Here is a 15,956-nt window from a genome sequence, read left to right as displayed (position 1 = left end):
AGAGATTTGGTGCTATCATTAATTAATTTGGGTTCAAGTCACACTATAAGCATTAAGAAACTATTTTTAGTAGAAAACATTTAGTCAAGGGGTTTAACGGATGGGATGGGTCGGGATGGGTTTGGGAAATTGAGAGGAAAAGTTAGACGGGTTTAGAATCAGGGATACATAGGCGAGTTTGGGAGTGGATAGGGCAATTTGCACGGGCACCTACCCATTGCCATTCCTACAAAGCCCTCCCAAACGGGCTCTAAAGCGTAGAGTGGACATTTAAGATAGTGAAATACCAAAAAACGATAACTATGTATATCTTGATGGTCAATGAGAGCAAAGTTTACTTCGAATTTTTTCAAGTAAACTTTGTACTTGTTATCAGTTCAAACATCAATTTGAAATATAGTTTTACATTGATTCTTGATGTATTTTCTTCCTTATTAAACAAACGATAGCAACCCAAGATACATATTTATGTTGATTCAATGTTTGCATCATATCTAAACACAGTCTTAAGGGATGTTCACCAATATGTTTGGTGAGGTTTGATGTGGCCAATGTTTTCAAAAACAAATCCCCACAGGAATTTGTCATAAAATTGATACTACTGCACGAGATATCTAGTTGGGATTCTCTTCTAGAAGCAAACATATCTATCTAAAATCTTGGTCTTCAATGCAAAAGCCGAAGAGTGTAGGGGGCTCGGTTTTAAGGCTATGGAATTCAAAAATAAATCTTTGGTAATGAAATTAGCATGGTCCTTCATTTTGAATCCTTCAAATCTATGGTGTGCACTTTTGAGCAAGCTAGATTTCCTGCTCACCTCTTCCTCCTCTCCTCTCTACTAACCCTTTTAAATCAGGCCACTTGTTCCTGTCCATCTCTTAATACATTTAACTTGTCCAACCTCCCAATAAAGGTCCAATAGAGGTTAACCCTCCGTTAATTATTAGTTTTTAAAATTAAATTATTTATATGCTTTAATCTTTTGGGAAAATAGATCCCTACTTTTTTAGTTACCCATGACACAAGACATTCTTCTTCCCTATTGGAAACCGGTATACCAAATCTGACAAATAAGGCTTAACAGGGGCCCCATTACACGACGAGTAACCTTTCGTTAATTACACGATGAAGCCACCTAGTGGGATGGACCACACGTTTAATTCCATAAATAAATTCTCTCTCATCTCTGCTGATTACATGACAGAGCATCCAACAAAAAAAATAACAACAAAGTTTCTGATTCTCACATTTGATTTCTTCTATCAATAATCGATACTATTATATATGAAAAAGAGTGAAACCGTTGATTCTTCCCGCATTGTAGTTTGCCAGTTTCCACTGAAAAAGGATTAATAAGAATAATTCATAGAAGAAAACTTTGATTTACTCATTTACAAGACATTGCATTTTGCATGAGAGAACTAGAGTTTGCATTGCTTCCTCATGGCTGCTAGCTTCAAAAGAAAAGACTTTTCTTTTTCTCTGCTTTCCATGATACTCATGGCTGGCTATTATGATCTACAATTAATTAACCCCAAGTCAGTTCCGTAGATATAAGATGTAGAAATGACATTCATTCCATTGTGAAAACAATAACCGTGTATAGAGCTGTTGACTCTGTTATTGTGAATACAGTTGTTGTGTATAGAGTTGTTGGCTCTGTTGCTGTGAAAGTTGTTGTTGTGGATCTGCAACTCTGCATACAGTGATTGTTTTAACAGTGGCCATTTTCACGTCAATAGAGCTCTATACACAGAGGCTATTTTCACAATGGGGCAGAGCCCCTATTATCATGATGGATGCTTTCAAGGCCATATAGTCAATAACTCTGTACATGGTGATTGTTTTCAAGATGGGGCATAGACTTTGTTTTCACGACAACAGAGTCAACATCTATGGATACATCGACTATTTTCATGATGGGGTGGAGTCCTGTTTCCACAATGACAATTTTCACGGCAACAGAGTCAACAACTCTATACATAGCAACTATATTCACGACAACAAAATCAACAGCTCTATACATGGTGATTGTTTTCACAATGGGGCCCCTGTTAAGCTTTATTTGCCGGATTTGGTATACCGATTTCCAACAGGGAAGAAGAATGTCTTGTGTCGTGGGTAACTAAAAAGTAGAGATCTATTTTCCCAAAAGATTAAAGCATAAAAAATAATTTAATTTTAAAAAACTAAGAATTAACGAAGGATTAACCTCTGTTGGACCTTTATTGGGAGGTTGGATAGGTTAAATGTATTGAGAGATGGATAGGGACAAGTGGCCTGATTTAAATGGGTTAGTAGTGAAGAGAGGAGGAAGAGGTGAGCATGAATTCTGACTTGCTTTTGAGAGGGAAGTATCTTAAGAGAAATATTAATTATTGGAATTCGCATGCCTTTTTTTCGTCAAAAAGATGAAACCTTCTTCATTTAATCATTGAAAATATTACATGAGAAGATCATCTAGATTTATTGTGTATACATAGCTGCCCCATGCAAGACATATAAGAAAAAAGGTGGGCAGTTTGGTTATGTTGTCTATTAATATGTACAAAACGTATAGACGAAAAGACGAAAAGACTGTAATGAGGTGCCTTAGCCTGCCGCGATGTAGTTGTTCAACCCATTGCTTAGCTTGTCGATCTGCACTTACAAGATCCACCAAGTTGGAGCTATCAGAAAATACAAAAAGTTGCCTGATGCCACTGGATACTGCTGCTTGGAGGCCCATTAAGAGCGCTGATATTTCGACATCGTAACTTTTGATGGCCCAGCATGGACCTCCCTTTGCAATATGTAACTTGGCATTGAGGTGTTTGCTGATGATTCCTTGTCCTGCATTCCCTGTAACTGGATTAAATGATCCATCAATATGCAAAGTGGGAGTAAGTGAGTGCAATGGGATTGGGGGATGAAGTTGAGATCTTGTGAAGGGCATTGATTCTTGAAAGCAGTGTTGGGAAGCTATATGCATGACTGGTAATGGATCTGAGATGATATTTTCAAAAAGTATCTTGTTGCATGCTTTCCATATGAAATAACTGAGTAAGCAGAATTTGCTTTGGGCTTGATCTTTGCCAAAATGGGTTTGCACTGTCTTGTACCAATTTGATAGGATGATATGTATTGGTTGGGGTGTAAATGATGCTGGATTTAAACCAATTTGCGAACCACACCAAACAGCTCTTGTGAATGGGCATTGAAAGAATAAATGAAAAGTTGTTTCTTTTTACTCCTTGTAGAAGCTACATAGCTGATATGAAAGGTTAAGCCATTTGTGGCATTTATCTTTCGTGAGTAACCCATCCCATATTAGTTTCAAAAGAAATAGTTGAAACCAATAGGGCACTCTAAGTTTCCATAGCAGACTCCAATTGAAGTGTGTACTTGAACTTGAGCATTCTGCACGACTAAAGAAGTGATAAGCTGACTTTACTAAATAAATTTCACAAGTGTTATGTTTCGAAATGAGTAGATTTTCTGGTTAGTTGGGCTGAGGTGTGATGGATTGGATATGAGCAATGATAAATTCATCAAAAATTTCATGGAGCTTTGTAAGGTTCTAACTACAGTCAAAATTTAATAATTCTTCTACTTTGATGTCCAAGTTGTTGTTTCTACTCGGTGGGGTAGCTGTATGTGGGATATAACCAGGTATGGATGGGATCCAAGGATCAACCAACTATTGCTGAAATATTTGAGCCATCCTTTATTGGCCATAGCCGATTAGACTTCAAGATTTTAGACAGACGGTGAGCTTGCTGCCACCAACATGAACTCTTGTGTCCTTTCTTCATTGTAAATAGTGATGTAGTAGGGAAGTATCTCTCCTTTATCAATTTGCTCCATAATCCTTATTGAGTAGACGCCCTATTTGTTTACCAAACATGGCTCTGTTCATATTGTCACTTGTTCTAAATTCCAACCCTCCCAGAGTTTTTGGACGACAGAGCTTCTTCCAGGAAATGGTATGTTGAGTGGGGTGACTTGGGTTGGTCCACCCGAATGTTCGAGCTGCTTTGTCCAATTTTGAGCTAACTGAACTTGGGAAGATAGTGGTTGACATTGCATATGTTGGGATTAACTGCAAAACCGATTTGATAAGGGTTGTTTTACCCGCTTGTGATAGAAGTTTAGAGCTCCATGTATTCACCTTAGAAGATACCCAGTTAATGACATCTTTATGGGAAGCCTGAAGGCAAGTGTCCACTTCTACTAGAGAGCCCAAATATTTTGTTCCTGTGAGAGGCTTGTTAACTTTGAGAAAATGAGAGAGAAATTTCCTATGTTGGCAAGGGACATTTTTACTAAAGAATTTGCTTGATTTCGCATAATTGACTTGCTGGCCAGACAAGGATTCAAACAATTGACTTGCTGGCCAGACAAGGATTTCGCATAATTGACTTGTGACATGTCGGCTTGGCAGAAGAGAATGCAATTATTAGCAAATAGTAGATGAGTGATGGGAGCTCCATTTGTATAGAGTTTGACACCTTCAATTTGACCTGATTCAGAAGCTTGAAGCAGGAGTTGTGAGAATAATTCCACACCAATGATAAAAAGGTATGGGGAGATCGGCTCACCTTGTTGTAACTCGCAGTTTAAGTGAAAATGATCATAGGTTTCACCTCAAATTTTGATTGAGAACATGGTTGTGGAGATGCATTGATGAATCATGTTGTACCACTTCGATGGAAAGTCCATTTTACTTAGCACATGTTATAGGTAGAACCATCCCATCCTATCAAATGCCTTTGACATATCCAGTTTAAGAGCGATATAGCCTTTTCCTCTTTTTTGGGTTCTTAGTTTGTGAAGGATCTCTTTGACTATAAGGAAACCCAATTGGAAAGGGGATATCAACTATTGCAGAATGGGTTGGAGTTGGTGCACCACCCATTTTGATATGATCTTGTAGAGAACATTGCACAAGATGATTGGACGATAGTTGGAGGTGTCCACTGGTTTATTATTTTTGGGGATAAAAACTAGATTTGTGTTGTTAATTTCTTTGGGTAGGTGTTCGGAGTTGAAGAAATTTTGAAGCATGGAGAGGATATCATGACTGAACACTTCACAGAAATGTTGATAAAAAAAGGTTGTGAAACCATCCAGACCCGATGCTTTGTGAGGGTCCATCCCCTTTAATACCATGGGCAGATCGTCTAAAGTTGGGAGAAGGAGCAATGCTTCTTTTTGTGAGGCGGATAACATGAGTAATGGGGCATCACTTAACATGTTGAGCTTAAAGGTTTCTGGCTGTCCCTCTGTGTTTAATACTGCATTCTTGAAGTTGAGAGTTATGGTTTCCCGGCTAGATATCCAAGATCCATCAGAGGTTTTAAGCCACTCAATATTGTTCTTTGTGTTCTTGAAATTTGCCATGTGGTGGAAAAATTTAGTGTTTTTATCACCTTCATGGAGCCATAGCTCGCAGAATTTGAGCCTCCATAGTTGTTCTTCTTTTAGCAGCCAATAATGGTACTGTTGTTTTAGAGACTTGAGTAAGTGATGTTGTTCCTCATCCATATGGGACATTTACAAACTGGAAAGTTAGCTTGATAGTGTTTGAATGTGGTATTGGATTTGACCAAATTGGGATTTGTTCCAAGCCTGAAGAAATGCTTTGCATTGTTTCAGTTTTTTTATTATTTGATAGGCTGATGAACTGTAATATTTTGGTCCCAGATTTGAGTGATGATTTCTTTACATCGTCAGAAATCAGCCCAAAAGGGTAGGAAGTGAAAGTAGGGTCTTCGTGATGGAGGGGATGGCTTAGTATCTAAAGAGATGGGACAATGATCCGAGGTGGTGATGGGAAGGTTACATAGTAAAGTGTGGGGGAAAAGTTGACACCATGAAGGGGTTGCTAGAGCTCTATCAAGTTTTTCCAGAACTTTAGCATTACCGTGTTGACCACTAGTCCATGTAAATGGTGAACCAATAAAATCCAAGTCAATCAAATTGTAGGTATTGATGAAGCTTTGTAGGGCCTTAGAAAGTGTGGGACTGGTGTTCCTAAAAGCTTTATGGTCCTCCAACCGGTAGATGTCATTTAAATCTCCTAGAAGTACCCAAAGCAAATTGGTGTTTGCTTGTAGTTGAGTTAGGTAACTCCACAATGGTTTACGCATGTGCCGAACAGGGTGGCCATAGAAGAGGAATAACTGCTAAGAGTAATTTGGGGGGAGGTTGTGTATTTGTAAGTGGATCAAATGAGATTGTGTTAAGAGGACTTGAATGTCTAAGGAGCATGAGCAGCAACAGAGTAGACCTCCGGATTGTCCAGAAGATTCCTAGAATGCATGATTTGTGAAGCCTAATTTCTTCACTAGTGATGAACTTTTGGAGGATGAGAGTTTGGTCTCAGAAAGAAATAAAATATCGGGTTTTTCTATTTTACATAATTTGGATAACTCTCTTATTTTCTTGTTGTCATTGGCTCCCCTTATGTTCCAGGCTAGCATTTTCATGATGAGTAGTATGAAAAAAACCGATGCAGAAAAAATAAATATGGATAACTCTGTTAAAACAAGAAAATAATATATAACAAGAACAGTAGAATGTACCTGAAGTTGTTGTGGGTCTGAGATGGGGTGAAACAAATTGTTGTAATCCACAGTTTGGTAGCAGTCCTCCAAGCGGTGATCGACTGGGACAGTAGTTGCCTCATATTCAAGGTTAGAAAAAGGCTTGTGAATGTGAAGGTGACTTGGAATATCAATGGTTGGAATGGGTGAGCTTGCTGGGTTAGGTAAGAGCGCGAATATGGAGGGAATAAGCAATGTGGTTTTTGTTAGAAGATATTCTGGGGAGACCACTTGTCCAGTGAAAAATTCTGCCACCTGCCCATTTCGCACTGCCAAGAGGGTATTGGAAGGAATATCCATGTAATAGCTCCTTGGCCAGCCACGTTTTCTCTTTCCACTGAGGAGGTTTATTGTGCCTAAGCCCCCAATTTTAGTGAAGTAGTGGGCTGTTAACTCTGGTTTCAGATCTCATTGCCATTTGGTTTGGCTTGAATTTGCATGTAAGTTCCCTAAAGTTGCATGGAGGCCACGTGTTTGTGTAGGGGCAGTTTGGGGAGAAGGGTACTCGGCAGGATCAGCATGCATGGAAGTGGGCAAGTTGTCGGAGGCGACTGCTAGCAGATTGTAGGAAGTATTGATGCATCTCCTTTTCCGAACACTTGAACCATCCTCCGAGTCTTCATCAGACTCATGTTCACTATGACGAACCTTGCAAGAATTTGGCTTTGTTTTGGTGGGATTGGAAATTGGAATGTTGAAGGATTTTTCAGGATGAAACTCTGCTCTCAACCATTCTCCGGGATTATTGATGGTTCTCTCTTCGAGCATTTGTCTATAGTCGGCAACGGAAGGGATCAATCTCTTGTAGTTTGACCAAATGTGTCCTATGAGACAGCAGTTGGCACAAACTCTAGGAAGGTGCCCGTAGCAAAATCAAAGCCAAATCGGCTTTCCTTGATAAAAGATGAAGCGACCAGTACAGAGAGGTTTGCAAAGATCAATAATATTTTTTTTTTCCGAACAAACAAACATCAAGTTAAACGACTTGTTGGAATTTTCTCCTGGTTGGGAACAATGGAGCCTGCTGCTTGCACCAAAGAACAAACTCTATTGTCTTCTACTATACCTCTGGGTATCATATGTGTTTGCATCCATACCCTTTGAGTCCAGACCTTTTCTATCGTACCTATGCGTGAATCTCTCCACTCTTCGAGAAGAATCCAGATAGAACAATAAAACCATGGACCCTCTTCTAGTGCTGTTCTTCTATTATTTTAATCAGAAAAAGAAAACCCGAGACATCCTCCTTCAATAAAGTGAATAGTTACAGGAGTTATAACTTTCCATTGAACACTAACATGATTGGCGAGGGCATCTTCACTAATTTGTTGACGTGGGAAAATGCGTCCTTTTAAGGTAAGTGCTATTACATTAATAGCTTGCTCGATTGGTTCAAAGTTGGGCGATTGATCTTCTCTACCCACATTAACTGCATGTGAGAAGAGTCTCGAAATCCTCCGTTGCATGCATGGAATCAACGATGGAGATGATTTCTTTACCTTTTGAAGTCATCCTGGCCGAGTGAATATTCGATATTCACGAGAGAAGATAAGAGGTAGCTACTTCCCAATAGATACACTATGGGGACCTTGGAAGGAGAAGTGGTATGGGGAAGATAAAGCTGGACGGTGCAAAGGAATCTAACTGGAAAAAGAAATAGGGGAATCTAGTTAAGAAAGGAACAGGGACTAACCGACTGAAGAAAGGAACAAGAAGCTATTTTGTAACGGGGAGGAAGAAGTTACAGAGTACTTTAATATTATGGGGGCAGTCACACAAGCCTGTAGATATTATAGGCTAAAAGCATTGTTGCAAGCTTGGAAGGAGTTAGGAGGTAAACAGACTCTGAGGTAAGTAGGCACTGGAGTTAAGAGGTAAATAGATGTTGAGGTCCAAAGTGAAAGAGGGGGCACGTGCCTGGAGTTCTCATTTTTTGATTTGGTGTAACATGGCTAGTTGCAAAGGTTTGCTATGCTTAAGAATCCATTTTCTAATTGGGGATGGAAGTGAGGTGAGAATCCTCCATGAACCTTGGCTACCTCATCTCGTAGAACTTCAACAAGTGGTGGAGTTAGACTCTCAAACCATGGTGGACTCCCTCATTAATGTTAGTTCAGGTAGTTGGAAAACTGATGAACTAAACCGCCTCTTTGACCCTCACACCATATACATGATTCCATTAGAGTCTCAGATTGTCGGAGCCAGGGATTGACTTGTGTGGACCCTAAACTCATCAGATTTGTTCACATGTGCCTCTGCTTACAGAACTATAGTGTTTCCTTTGGTAGTGCCTTACACGAGCCATTCCCTTATTAGCGGAGCTCTCCAAGCGAAGTGTGAAGTTTGATAATGCTTGGTGTGTAAGTGTAACGAACGGGCTGAAGACATGGAACATTGTTTTTTCAATTGTCCATGCAGTGAGGAATGTTTGGTTTGGATCGGCTCTATCATTAGGGGTGGATCTTTTTGAAGGGAGAAACTTTATTAGAATACATGTTTAGCTCTCCATCTTAGCTCTAATAAGTTCCATGTTTATCTACAAAACTGCTTCAACTCCTCCCAAATCAATTCCTCATATAAGAATACATGCATCCACTCCTTTTATTCCCTTGTTTTTCTTGGCAAGTGTGTAATGAACTACATATTTCGACATGCCCTTTTACAATTAAAGAGGCTGTGGGTTTTGTCTCTCTTTCAAAGAAAGATGGAGCAGTTAAAAGTTGTGTTGGCTTTTATTTTTCTTTCTTTTAGAGTACCATCCTTGTTTCTTAACAATTCAAGTTTTGCTTCTAACATTAAGGGGGTGTTCTTTTTTCAGAATTTGAGAGGGGGGAAAGTTGGTCAATGGGGATTTTGGTTCCCATTGACCAAGAATCCCATGTTTCTTTTTTTAAGATTTATGTGGGGACCAGGGAAAGTTTATTTTCCTGGGTGATACCTCCTAGGTGGGTAAATAACTTTCCCACCTAGGGGGAAAGTAGCCAACACTTGAATGGGACAAAAATGCCCTTTTTAATAATGGATTTTTATGGCTAAAATGGTCATTGCCTTATTTATATGAGAAATAAAAGAACATGGATAAATGCACTTACCCGGGTAAGTGTTTCCCAGGAAAAACTTACCCAGGTAGCTGCATTTACCTGGGTAAGTAACTTACCGAAAAGCGAACGGGGCCTAAAGGTAAGTTGTAAATCCATTGAATGTTTGGTCTTGAATAGTTCTACCCACTCTTTTTGAACCGCCGTTGACTCGGACAGTCGGACCATCTGGCTCGAGAACTGTCCAAGCAACCAATTCCATTTTCCCCAAATCCGGCCCTTGACCAAAAATCATTGAATTGGTTAATGACCCATTAACCTAGGTGGTCGAACCGTCGACCCATTCGACCCGTTCATTGGGTTTTGGATGTTTTTTTATTTTAATTATTTTTTGTTAGAACGGGCCATCCATTCAAATTGGACGATTGAACTGTCAACCTGAAACCAATGGTCTGAACAATTCCGGTTCTGGGTTGTTTTTAAAACATTAGTTCTACCTCCATCATCCCTTAGAGTTGGCTTGCCAATTGAATGATTCCATCATGTGATGTTTTTGAGAAAGATTAATGGTGTTATTTGCATCTTGTTCAAGGGTTTACGAAGATACAGTTTTGTTGGGTTGTTCTTCCTCCTTTTATCTTTGATATGCATTTTTTTATTGGGTAAAAATTGAGAAGGCTCCAATGGTATGATTTTTATTTTGACTAGGTAAAAAAATGAATCTGCAATTCAAATTATCATCCCTATCCAACATAACAACACCTTTAGACTTTGGTCATAATCAACAAACCAAGAATTTGTGGATTCACTTGGAAACAAATCAGAGTTTATTAGTCATAAATTTCAATACAACCGATAAGCACCTATAATTTTTTTTTTTTTTAAATCAAGGTTCAAAGTTTCACAATGTATTCGCCTCAGCCTGTATTGGTTGATATGTATTGTATCATTAAGGGGTCAGCATGGGAAACACTACAAAATCATTTGTATCGTGTCTTTTCGTCGTGTCGTCCCCGTATCATAACAGTGTCAAGTCGTATTGGGGGTGTATTAGACCTATATCGGGGAGTATTAGGATTGTATCGTAGCCGTATCGAGCCGATACAGTACAATTTCATGTAGGCAAAAAATGAATTAATATTTTTTTTGGAGAAAAAAAGGCTTTTAACTCTCTCCAAAAGCTTTCTTTCTCTCCCTAACTCATCAAATCATCCTTACACATTCTTGGATTGTAAAATCGTTTTTAAAAAAAACCAAAAAATAACCTCATAAACTCAAGATTTTTTAGGTTTTTCAACTTTTAACAAAAATTGTAAAAATAAATACTTTTTTTTTCATTTTATTCGGTAGTATGTTCCAATATTTTGTGCTTATATATATATATATACTCTCTCCTTGTGCTGAAAATTCTATATTTTTTTGTACTTTAAATAGATCTATTTAATTTTTAAAGAAAATTTAGAAAAAAAAATTAACAAAAAACAATAAAATTTTAGATTTTTGGTTTAATCTTCCCATGAAGAATACTTATGTCATAGGTTTGTGGGTGATTTACCATATCCATAAATCTATTGAAATTTCTAAAATATTCATTTTTTATTTATTTTTGTATATTTTTGAATAAAAATATTTATTTTTTAATCTTTTTGTCTTTTTAAAATAAATTTTCCAACTTTTAATTCATAGATGTATTAAAATTTATTGTAAAACATTTATTTTTATTTTTTGTAATATTTATTTATTTCTTATAGTTTTGGGTTTGATCTAAATCTATGGATGATCTACCACACCCATAAAATTATTTTTCTGTTACATTTGATTTTATAATTTTTGTAATAAAAAATAAAATAATTTTTTGAATAAGAAATAAATAATTGTTTAAAAAATTATAGAAAACGTTTCATTGAATAATTATTAAGCTTATATTTTGTAGTTATAACCTTTTTAGAGTATACCTTTATGTTTTCATATGTTGATTATGACATTTTTTTTTATAAAAACCACTAGAAGGTGTGATTTTTATGTATATATAACTCATTTAGTATATCTTTAATGTTATTGATGTACATTTATAATTTATTGGAGTATCTATAATATTTTCATGAGTTTCCATGTGTTTCATATCCATACATATCCTGATACGCTTCTTAAATTTGTCTTATTAACTTAAAATTTCCGATACTTTAAACTCTATTTTAAATTACCTTATTTTGATTTATTCTTGCCCAAAAGGGAATGTTGAATTTGATTTAAAAAATTTAAGGAATAATCGAAATCAAATTATTGTTAAAGTGTAAGCAAGCTTCAAAGTATCGATATGATATGCTCACGCATATCGTATCGTATCTTTTAGGGTCCAAAATGCCTGTTCACAGGAGTTGCGGGACCCCTCTTTTTTAATAAAAAATATATTAGAATATCTTCCCAAAAATTTTGAAAAAAAAAACTAAAAGAAAAGCTGTTTCCACTTGTATCTAAGTACCGTTATGACGCAAAGGCGTATCGATAATTACTTTTAGGGGGCATTATTTTTCTTGATTTTGAGAGGGGGGAAAGTTGGTCAATGGGATTTTGATTCCCATTGACCAAAAACCCATGTGGGGACAGAAAAGGTTTATTTTCTTTTCCATCTTGGGGGAAAATTGCCAACACTTTAAAGGGACAAAAACGCCTCTTGTAATAATGAATTTTTATAAACAAAATGGTCATTACCTTATTTACATGAAAAATAAGTGCATTTACCCAGATAAATAACTTACCAAAAGGCTAGAGATTTGCCCTTTTTTTGAGGTGTTAAGTGGAGTAAAACCGCGACCAAAAGCAAAAAGGAGTTATATACATTTCGGCTTTGTACTTCGATGCAAATATCCTAGTGATAATGAAATTGCACTGTAAAAAGACGGAGGGCCTAAAGGGGCACATTCAAGAGTTCTTTGAATTCAATTAGAAATAAGAAATTATCCGTGCAAGTAGTGCAGGATAATTCTACAGTATCAATTAGAAATAAGAAATTAAACTAGAAATAATTGATCCTACATTCAAGAGTTCTTTGAATTCAATTAGAAACAAGAAATTATCCGTGCAAGAAGTGCAGGATAATTGATCCTACAGCATAAAAAATTGTATAAAAAGCATAGCTAAAAACATCCACGAATTTATCAAACTACACGGATTAAAGCCATTCATGCAACCATCTTAGACTTGGACAACTCAAAAGGCAAGCAAAATTTCCAGCAAAGGGAAAGAAACCCCCCCAAAAAAAGATTCGCATTCATCGCTTCTTTGAGACACCAACAGTCTTCCCCCTGCGCCCAGTGGTCTTGGTGTGCTGCCCACGGACACGAAGACCCCAGTAGTGTCGGAGACCACGGTGGTTTCTGCACCATTTAAAACAATAATCACGTCAGTCTCTTTAGCTACTTGAGATTGTGTGTAAAAAGGAACAACAATACCGAAAAATAAGATTCATGGTTCACAGGGTGCAAAATCCTTCATCCATCACAGCTATTAATTGCAAATTTCATCAACATTGACCCTTTCCCTTCCATTCCTTCCTTTATGCACACAGGCAAGTAGATGCTCCCTTCATTGGTATAGAATAATGCACGCTTCTCAAACAACACTACACGACTGAGTGCAAGGCAAGATAGTTTATTTAAGCATTCTACTAAAGCAATCAACATAATTAGGTTGACCGAGATTGCCTGGGCACATGGATTAGAACGCAATGATATTGAAAGAACAAACAACGATATAGTTACAAGTAGGGTTGTTAATTGGAACAGATTTGGTCCAATCCAACCGAGTCCAATAAGAGTCCCTTACAGGTGGACCAGGTCTAATCCAAACCAATGAATACTTTACCATTTTGGATCAGTCCAATTGAATGTCAGGACCATCAAATATGTTCAAATTGCCTTTACTTTAGTCTAGTTCCAACCCTAACGTCGTCCATTGACACCTGTATTCTTATCTAGTATCGATGGACTGCATATTGCTCCAATCCACTAAATTATTTGGACCAGTAAGTCTGGACTGGTCCAATTCAGCACGTCTTATTGGTCTATCCAATCCATCCAAATTGATTTTGATTTGGACAGGGTCCAACCCAAAACTGGCCCTTTGACACCCCTAGTTTTAAGTTCCAAAGATGACTTGCAAATATAGAATAGAGTAAAAAGGTGAGTTGTGCAGTCCCCCCTGTATTAATATTTATATTACATCTGGTATGCATGTAAAATTCTAACATTGCAACTTCTTGTCTGAAAATACAAAATTGTACACCACAAAATGATTAATAAATATTTATGAATACTGAACAGGACAGTGAAATAACAATCAAGACGATCTTGAATTGAAATCATTTCAGCGGAATTGACTAAGAACAAACCTGATCTTCTTCAGCCGCTCAAGATCATCCCTCAACTTCATGTCCAAGGCATTGGAAACAACCTGAGAATACCTACCATCCTTATAGTCCTTCTTCCTGTTCAAAAACCAATCAGGGATCTTGAATTGCCGTGGATTTGCAACAATCACCATGAGGTTTTCAAGCTCAGCGGCTGATAGTTCACCAGCTCTGCAACAGCAAAGGCCGGAACTTAGAAAATCAATCAGAGAAACACAATATTCAGAATGGAGCAACTGAGTAAATATCATACAAGCATTTTTTTGGTAATAAAATGAAATTTTATTACAATAAAAAGAGAAATTACAAAGGAAGGTGATCAGTAATAACCCAAGAGAAGAGAAAAGACAGCGTACAATTCCAAAGGACCAAGACCGATTCCAACGCTAATAAATGACTACCAATAATCACATGAAAGAAACTCCAAAAAAACACAGCCAAAACAATACCTTACTATAATAAACAAAATGAAAACACCACCCTACAACAACAGAACATTAATCCCCTACTTTCCCCCAACTGTTCAAGCAGTTCTCTGATTTTTTAATCTTTTCACAGCGAAAGGCTTCTTCTTTGGCACCTTGTAGTCCCTCGACCTTCATTAATTCTTTCCAATTCCAGTACCACATTTCTCTCAAAAAACTTATCTGACATCATCTCACCCTATCTTCTACAATCCACCACAAATCCTTTAAACAGACTAAGTTTATTTTGATCAGACTCAACCCTCGAATTGAATTCAATATCTTCAGCACCCAAACTACAGTTTTCCTAGATCAATTGAAACCCCCTTACAACAAAATCAATGAAAAATGAAATTTTGATTTTGCAAGATAAAAACACCAGATTTACGAGTCCAACAAAAAATCGTTAAGGTGTGCATTTCATCGATCAGAGATAGTTGTGCAATACAGTAATCAATCAAATCACTTAAACGATACTAATTTGTGTATAGACCAAAAGGGACCCACAATACGCAAACTGGCCAACATACTATAAAGCAATAGAATCCCTTTCAACATCTCGTGCATACTCCAACAATACTAAAAATCCAACCCACAATTGAGCTACCTCTTGGTTTTACTTGTAAGGAGAGCGGTTTAGTAAATGACTATACCGCCATAGTATATATATTCTTTCTCCTCCAATACAACTCGGCTCACATATCAAAAGAAACCATAAGAACAAACAGAAGTTCAAATACCAGAAACAAGCAATATGAACACCTAATAAACCAGAACTAACTTCAAATTTCTTATTTAAAAATCATTAACACTAAAATCGACCATCATATTTCGCCCGAAAAGTTACCATATCCCTATCTACAACCCAGATACATGTCTATTACTAGAATATGATCAGAACTGAAACATTAACAGAACACAATGAGATCAAACAAAAAAGATAAAAACAGAAGTACCTTTTGTTCATATCGACGTCGGCTTTCTTGCAGACAATGTTGGCGAAACGGCGACCAATACCTTTGATCGAAGTCAAGGCGAACATGATCTTCTGTTTCCCATCGACGTTCGTGTTCAGAACACGAAGAATGTGTTGGAAATCCTCATTTGCAACAAGAGACTGCAAATAACAGTCAACAGAAAACAAATATAAGTTACATACATACTTCACAGAGAAGCCACAATTGGTTGATTCGTCGATCGAACTGGATCGAAAGAGGGAGAGATTCACTAACCATGGCTGGGGCTTCCTCAACGCTCCCTTTCTCTTCTCTGATAACGAGCAGCAAATCTGAGGGAGGAGAGCACAGAAGAGCAGTTCCGCCCTGTCATGACGGCTTTAAAGGGTAGAGAAAGTCTGGAAAATGAAAAACCCTAGAAGGATAATGTATAGTTTTGCGTATCATACTATTATGCATTAAGGTCTTTCGTCCTTTAGAAATTAGACCGTAAGAAACCTTGA

General features: G+C 37.3%; 1 protein-coding gene across 1 annotated transcript; it reads right to left on the bottom strand.

Moving 5' to 3' along the window:
• Positions 1-12,540: 12,540 nt before the first annotated feature.
• On the bottom strand, positions 12,541-15,869 carry LOC104611775 (small ribosomal subunit protein uS13z/uS13y/uS13x). The gene is made up of 4 exons (XM_010278978.2): positions 15,730-15,869; positions 15,454-15,614; positions 14,016-14,204; positions 12,541-13,002 (listed from the first exon to the last, which is right to left on the bottom strand). The coding sequence occupies exons 1-4, from the start codon at positions 15,730-15,732 to the stop codon at positions 12,897-12,899; spliced, it is 459 nt and encodes a 152-aa protein (XP_010277280.1). The 5' UTR covers positions 15,733-15,869; the 3' UTR covers positions 12,541-12,896.
• Positions 15,870-15,956: the final 87 nt, after the last annotated feature.

This window comes from Nelumbo nucifera, chromosome 4 (assembly GCF_055504915.1).
Source record: "Nelumbo nucifera cultivar China Antique chromosome 4, China Antique-T2T, whole genome shotgun sequence".
NCBI classification, from domain to species: domain Eukaryota; kingdom Viridiplantae; phylum Streptophyta; class Magnoliopsida; order Proteales; family Nelumbonaceae; genus Nelumbo; species Nelumbo nucifera.
Note: the sequence above shows the minus strand (reverse complement) of the source record. Positions and strands in the feature narration are given on the sequence as shown.